General features: G+C 54.0%; 1 protein-coding gene across 3 annotated transcripts in view; it reads right to left on the bottom strand.

Moving 5' to 3' along the window:
- Nucleotides 1-259: 259 nt before the first annotated feature.
- TM9SF4 (transmembrane 9 superfamily member 4) overlaps nucleotides 260-7,725 on the bottom strand; it is a 50,635-nt gene continuing 43,169 nt past the window's right edge. For all 3 annotated transcript variants that reach the window (XM_045980358.1, XM_045980359.1, XM_045980357.1), the window contains exons 15-18: nucleotides 7,452-7,515; nucleotides 6,201-6,320; nucleotides 5,256-5,345; nucleotides 260-2,182 (exon numbers count right to left, since the gene is read on the bottom strand). In XM_045980358.1, the coding sequence (XP_045836314.1) occupies nucleotides 2,033-2,182; nucleotides 5,256-5,345; nucleotides 6,201-6,320; nucleotides 7,452-7,515 (424 nt within the window). In that variant the 3' untranslated portion in view covers nucleotides 260-2,032. The remainder of the gene's footprint in view (nucleotides 2,183-5,255; nucleotides 5,346-6,200; nucleotides 6,321-7,451; nucleotides 7,516-7,725) is intronic.

Below are 7,725 nucleotides of genomic sequence, written 5' to 3'. Positions count from 1 at the left end.
GGTCTCACTGCTACCAAAGCTCACATGTGACTGGCCTTTCCCACTTGTGGGAGCGGGGCAGATGCTTGTGATCAGGAGAGAGGGACTGGGCAGATGGGAGAGGTTCTGGACGTGTACCACACAGGGGAACAACGGTGGTGGAGCCCTAGAAAGCCTGACTGGAGAACGGGTTTTGAGGGAAACCCCTCGGCTCAACCTGTCTGGGCAAGTTGTCTCACCTCGGGCTCCTAACCCTTGCAAGAGATTCCGGAGACATGACAACAGGACAATGGCATATTTATTTACAATTGGACCAAAAAAAGGCATACAGGCATCTTTTAATTAAAAATAATAATGACGATGATTAAAAAAGTCAGAAAAGTTGATGACGTTTGAACCCTTGGTGAGGAGTCCATTTCCCTATTCCCCCCCAAAAGAAATCTCTGGGGGAAAAAATCCGAGATTTGAGTGAACAAAAGCCTGCGATATCGTTCTCTACTGTTTGGGTTCCCTTTTCTCCAACCCGATTCTTGGTGGACACCGCCTGGCAATACGGAGTCACTGAGAGCAAGGTTGAGAAGTTCACTGGTTTGATTGGTGGAGCAGGCGGGGGCTGCTGGGGGGAATCTGGAGTTGGGGTGCAGGGTCTTAAGGGGGTGGGGTGTGTTCCTAACTTAGCCAGCATCCTGAGCTTTGTCTTGTGGCAGGAATATTGAAGGGGCCGAAGCAAGGATAATCCCAGGGTGGGTTTGGTCTTCGCAACTTCAGAACAAATGTCTGGGACATGCACAGGGTGGGCAGGGGGATGGGTGCCGACCAGAGGAGCCGGGTTTGCCACCTTAGCTCCCTTTCTAACTTGTCTCCTTGCCTATTCCTGGGAATTGGGGACAGAGCGACAGAACAGACCTTCCATCTCCCTTCCCACGAGCAGTTTTCTGGATGTCTCCCTAAGGAGGCAAGAATCAGATGGGAGGTGGAGGGCACGGGACTGGCTTGAAGACGGGTGTGAGCACTGAGGCTAGGGGATGTCAGGGAGAGAACGCCTCTCCCCAGCCACCTAAAGGAGGGCCTGTGGGGTCTCCCAGCCTTGCTCTGCCCTGGAAGGGGGAGAGGAGAGGGCCCGCCACCAGCAAACTTTGCAAAGAGCAGCAATCCCCCCGAGGAAAGTACTGGGGAGCAATCCTGAGGGGTGAGGACCCTCATTCCAGAGAGACATGTGGATGCTTGGCTTGACTCTGTGAATACTTGGCCCTGGACCCAGGGTTTCTTGGCACGAATAGTTCACTGCAAGTCTCTTCTCTGGTCCAGCCAACTCCCACTGCTCTGAACAGAGGTGAGTCCTGCTGTCCTGGGGCACGTGGCCCCGAGCACTTCCAAGGGATTTTCCTTGGAGCAACCAAGACTTGGTCGACCTGGAGGCCTGGCTGGAAGCCCTGCCTTGGGCCACCCAGGGATGGGGCTGGGGGGAGAGAGAAGAGTGAGGGGCAGGTCTGGTAGAGGCTGGCTGGCACTGAGGATGTGTGTCCGGGCCAGAGCTGTGCTTTGTCGCGGCATCAATGGCGAGCACGGGCTGTGAGAGGCTTGGCAATCTCACCGAAGCCCCAGAAGGCCAGGCATTTCCTCTTCCAGTTAATCGTGGGGTGGCCAACAGCCTGAGGAACTGAGGTGGAGACAGTGACCAAAACCCAGTGTCTTGGTGATTTATCCATCCTGGATCCATGTGTTAAAAAAACTAAGGAGAAAACCCCCAACCAAAAAAATAAACCTGAATAAACAGGTCTGAGAGTTCCTGCTGGAGGGAACTTTCTTAGCACTGAAGAAAAAACCACCCACAGAAAACTCATCCCCCACAGAACTGGAATAAAATGATGAAGAAAAGTCCAAGATTTATCTACAGGCCCTCCCGCGCCCACGCAGCCCCGGGATCCAGGAACACCGTGCCAGGAGTTATATTCCAAACGAGCACGAGTTATTTTATTGGCGTGCCTGCAGTTCCCCACGCAGAGTGGCTTCCTGTCCATGGACGGAGGGGGCCTGGCCACGTCCACCCCCATCAGTCTATCTTCACAGCAGCGTAGATCTTGCGGACAAACATGTAGGCTGCGTAGAAGCCGATGGTGCCCGTGAGAAGCCAGAAGGACAGGACCATGAGGGCCGTGTAGCCAAAGTACAGGAGAGAGGGGATGAACTCAACGATGTCCAGCTGGGGCACAAGTGGAGAGAGAAAGGGGTGTGGGGGGGGGACACTTAGTGCCAGCCTACCGCGGCCACCAGGGGTGCTCCTGCCCCGACCTTCTCACTGATCTTGTGGCGAAGCTGAAGCCTGGGAAGGGGAAGGGGCTCACTCCCGGTGGGCAGTGCTCACAGCCAGAGCTCACAGCCACGGCAAGCCTTTGTTGGCACCCGGGCCTGCCCATCGCTTCCAGTACTCATGACCCCCATGGCAGATGGGGCACAGCGGGGTCCAACCACACCCACAGTTACCCAACTAGGAAGCAGAAGGACATGGGATTTCAAACTGGGGCTGGAGGGCTGGGGGGGTCCATGACCCAATTCCACTGACTCGGTCCATTTCTGCCCTGTGGGGTAAGGAGGGTGCAGGACTCTTCCTGGAGACGGGCCTGGGAGCTCACTGGGAAATTGGGGGCGGGGGGCGGGGACTCCAGGGGCTGGGCCAGAAGGCCTTAGGCAGGAAGGGCCACAGCTGTGTCACTTCTTCACCCTCCACAGTCCCCGGAACAGCACAGCAACATTCCTGGAAGGCTGGAGTGGCAGCCAGGGAGGGGAGGGAGGGGAGGGAAGAGAGAGAGGAGAGAGAAGAGAGAGGCACCCAAGGCTCCCAGCTTAAGGAGCAGAGAGCCACCGTAAGGCAGCCTACAGTCCTCGTCTCCTGAGAACACTTCCATCACTTTTGTTAACATCTCCCCGGGGTTTCATCTGGGAGCACATGGGACTACTCTGTCAAGGGTAGCGGCCTGGCAGGGACACCAGGACCTGGGCTGTGCTGGTGTTTGCTGGGCTAACTGGAGCGAGGCTGGAACCATGGTGTCAAGACGTGCTTGGCACACCAGGGCCCGAGTGGGGACCATGCCAGGGCTCGTGGACAGACGCATGGTCACAAATGTCAGGAGCTCAGAGGAAATCAATAAAGACCTTCTCCCCAAGGTCAAATATCTTCAAGCCAGGAGATGAAGGCCATGTTTTCAGGCTCAACCCTCCTATTTCCCAAGCCTTCTCAGGGCTGGAGAAGGGGTGAGGGAGGTAGGGGACAGAGCGGTGGTGAATCCAGTGGTAAAACTGGGAAAGGGACAAGGCAAACAGGCATGGCCAGAAAGGCCCTTAGAATTCCACAGGCCAACGCTGTCATTTTACAGACAGGCTCTGGGACATGGGGTGGAGGTTTTTAGAACAGAGAGGAAAGACTGGGCACAGGGAAGAAGGACAGGAGGTCGTGATAGGACCCTGGGGGACAATACCGGAGGCCATGTAGCTAGGTTTTCTTTGCTCAACACTATCTCCCATCTTCCATCTTCCTGGGGTTTTGGGGTACCTACTCCCTACTCTGCAGTCCTGTTGGGGCTGTCAGCTTTAATATAACACCTATGCTGGGTAGCTGATGAGAGTAGACCATCCCGCTGGACCCGAGTAACAGTGCGGGATGGCGTGTAATCCCGCACTGTTACTCGGGTCCAGCGGGATGGTGTGTAACCTGGGCTGGGCAGCTTCCCTGGAGCTGATCACCTGACAGTAGAGGAAAGATGTGCTTTTAGCTCTAGGGCTATGAGGTTGGAAAAAGAAGACTCTAGGGCTGCCCCGGCATCTTTCCACTCTGAGGCAAGGTCCTGCATGCAGATTAAAGCCAAGAAAACACATATCCAACATCCTTTGAAATGCTGGCTCTAACGATGCCTAAAGCTAGAACTCCGGCTTCTTAACTTTCTGGGGATACCAGTCAATACATTCTCTTTTTGCTTAAGACAGCTGACATTCAGTTTTAGTCACTTTTCTCTCAAGAGTTCTGATGAATATGGGCTAAAGAGGAGGGAAATTAGATTTGTTCTGGATGATTCTAGGACTAAGACTATGGCCTAAAGATAGAAGTGACAGGGGGATAGGTTTCAGTGTGAATCAAGGCAGACTTCTATAATGACAGGAGCTAGTCAAAGAGCAGGAGCATACCAGGGCGGGTATCTCCTGTCACTGGATGTGCCAGAGCAGGGGTCAGCGAACTTTTTCTTAAAGGGCCCGATTACACAGAGTTTAGGTTTTGTAGGCCACGTGGCCTCTGCTACGTGCCACTAACGTGTGAGAGCAGCCGCAGACAGTATGTAAATGAATGAGCACGGCTGCGTTCCAGCCATACCTCATTTACAGAAACAGGCCCACCGGCACACAGGCTCGAGTTTGCTGACTGCTGAGCTCTGCGATCCCTTGCTGGGACGGCTGGAGAACAGGGGCCCAGTCAGCAAACCGGACGCAGGGTTGGAGCACCACCTCGGGACGACCCACACTGTCCTTTCTAACCTGACCGTTTTGCGAGAGGGCATCCCAAGCTCCCACCAACTGGCCCGTGACTCTGGTTTGGGAACACAGCCTGGCTGCAAACAGAGGACCGCCTCTCTTTGGGTTCTGGAGACCCAAAGCACAACAGGGGAAACCATCTTCAGTGGCACCCCTGGGAGGGAGAGGTCCACCACAGCGAGCCTATACTCCTCTCAGGGGCTCACATGGCTTATGTGTCAGGCGTGAACCTATCACAATGAGCGTGGCGAGCGGGGAGTGCTGTATTACTCACTCGGCTCGTGGGGGCAGCAAGCTCTGTGGGTATACCCGAGTTCCTAAAGGAGCTAAAGGTGCTTTCAGTACTTTTTGCTTCTATCTTTATTAACTCCTTCTCATCTACTTTCTCTGTTCTTTCATGTTATTGCTCTTTTTCCTAGCCCGAGGTGAGTACGACATTTTCAGTCTCTCTCATTTCTTATGAATAGCAAGCACTGTAAGGTGAGAGATCTCCTTTAAGTTCTGCTTTGGCTGTCTGTATCTCACAGGTTTTGCTGCAGTATTCTCACTGTTCTTTCTCCTAAGGCTTTTGTCCCTCAAAACATACAGAGCACGGATCCTCTCTGTCCTAAAAAGATGCATGCTCTAGAACAAAATGGCTTTGGTTCTCCCCACTCTTGGCACAAGAGACTCAGACACTTGGGTTTTTCCCCAGCACCCTCCTCTCCCCCAGCCTGCCCTGAGAGGGCTGGGGGTCTCCTCACACAGGGCAGTACCTTGTTAACAAAATAAAAGATGGCATAGACGAGGACGTAGAATGCAGATCCCCCGGAGACTAGGAAATTCCTCCACCACCAGCGGTAATCCTGAAGAGGAAAAAAAGCAGAGTCATTTTCTCCGTGTAATCTCTTCCCGAAGGTTCATGGTCGCCTGAGGAGCTAAAGACCTTAGGTGAGAACAGTAATATTTGGGGTGATGGGAATGTTTTATATCTGGACTGCGATCGTGGTTGTGTAACCACGTGGTTACACAACATCGTGGTTGTGTGTAACACAACTGTATGCATTTCTAAAAACTCACTGGAGACTAAAAGGCATGAACTCTGCTGTTCATAAAAAAAAAAAAAAAAAAGATCACCAAGGGCCACAGCAAAAGAACAATTAACATTCCCTGAGCAAATGCTCACATGCCAGGCACCATCCTAAGTGCTCTACGTGAATCGGCTCATTCACTCCTGGTAGTAGGCCCGAGTCAGGCCCTATTGCTGCCCCGTCACATGATGAGGGATGGAAGGCACAGAAAGGTTACGCAACTACCCAACCACAGCCACTAACGGAGAAGCCAGGGTTTCAGCCCCAGCTGTCTGTCCCAGAGCCCGTATCAAGGGGCCCTGCTAAGAGCTAGTGCCCAGAGGGAGGGAAGGCCACCCAATCTGCATCAGCTACTGGAGAAGCCACTACCAGAGTGGACTTTGTACTGACAATCTACCGTCCTTCTCTCATGTTGCTGTGACTACTGCACGTGACTATGCTGTGAGGTAGGGATCAACTCCAGTCTACAGCTGAATAAAGCAAGGCTTAGCGAAGTGAAGTCATGTACTTGCCCAAGAGCTCATAGCCAGAGAAGGGAGGCCCACATGGGAAACCCAGGCAGCTTCAATGACCCATTCAATGCTGGCCCCAGCTCTCCTCACCCCCAACTCCTGGCCCCATTCCCCTCACCTCTGCACAGAGCTGGAAGTACACCATGACGATGCTGATTTGTGAACACGACACCACCAGGATGATGAAGACAAGGAACAGGAAGCCAAAAAGGTAATAGAACTGATTCTCCCAGATGGCCTGTGGACACATCACAGCTGGCCTTCAGCTTGGCCTGCCTTCATGCAGCATATACTGCCTGCTCTCAGAAAACTATCCTGCAGTTACGACTACCACACCAGCTGCCACCAGGGCAGGGCACCATCATGATATCACTGGGGCCTGTGGGCCTGGCATGTGGCTTTGACGGGCCCTTTCTCTGGGTAAGCCAGGCTTTTCTTAGGGAGCGGCTGGGGCATGGGCATGGCTGACCCTGCAATGGGTGGGCCCCAGCCTGAACTCAACAGCTTGTGGAAAACAATGAATCCCACCCCAATCAAAATCACACAGCGGCCACCACCAGGGCAGCCTCTTGCATGTTAGGCGTGGCGCTACATGCTTTACGTGCATCTCCAAATGTAAGCCTATGAAAGTGTGGCCATTTATGGATGAGGAAGCCAAGGCTCAGCGAGGCTGGTGATTTGCTCAGGGTCGCACAGAGTAAGGTGGCCTCCTGGGGTAGGGGAGGCAGGCAGCCAACCCATCCTCTGACCCTTTCTTAGGCAGGGCTGGGTGGGGCAGGGCACTGAGCCGGGTCAGCGGGCTTCTTTGAGAAGCCCTTCTGCCAACTTCCACCTTGGCAGGGCTGGGCGGGGTCAGCATCATCACGACAGCCACTATTTAACAAGTACTGCCTGAATGCCAAGCATGGGCCTCTTCTGCAAATTCCCACTCCAGCCTCACGGTGATCTAGAGAATTAGGAATCATTCCCTCCACTTTCCTGAGAGTTCTGAGTAGCAGACCAAGATGTGTGGGGACATGGAACTCAAATCAGAGGCCGTAGGATGAACAATGGTGGAGGCTGGCTGCAAGGCTACTAAAGCAGCTCCTGCTTCCTACACCAGACCCCACACATGTGGCCTATCTCATGTTTCCTTCCAAGCCATCCCGAGGGGCGGGACTGTTAGTCCCATTTTGGGGTGATGAGTGGGGACCCCGAGAGGTGAAAGGGACCATCTGAAATCTCACAGGTGGTAAGAGGCAGAGCACATGAGCAGAGGGACGGGGATTAGGCTAATGCATGGGAAAGGGGAGGCTGTGTGTGGAGGGGCAGGGGAGCGTCCCCACCAACCCTGTGGGCTGACCCAGCCCTGGGGAGAAGCGGTACTCACGCTGAAGATGAAGAAAAGCTCGATGAACATGGCACCGAAGGGCAGGATCCCGGCCATGAGAATGCTGCAGCACAAGGGGAGGGTTAACGCCGCCAGGAGACCCAGGCTACTGGGGGACCCGGGCTCCTCCCAGGTGGCCTGGAGGACAGTGCGCACACAGCTGTGATGGTTCTAGCTCCCTGGCATGCTTTCGTACCATACAGCCTCCTGAGAGGGTGGCAAGGTGGGCACCATTCTCCCCATTTTATTGATGGGGAAACTGAGGTACAGAGAG

The sequence above is a fragment of the Meles meles genome, chromosome 16, assembly GCF_922984935.1.
Source record: "Meles meles chromosome 16, mMelMel3.1 paternal haplotype, whole genome shotgun sequence".
Lineage (NCBI taxonomy): Eukaryota > Metazoa > Chordata > Mammalia > Carnivora > Mustelidae > Meles > Meles meles.
Note: the sequence above shows the minus strand (reverse complement) of the source record. Positions and strands in the feature narration are given on the sequence as shown.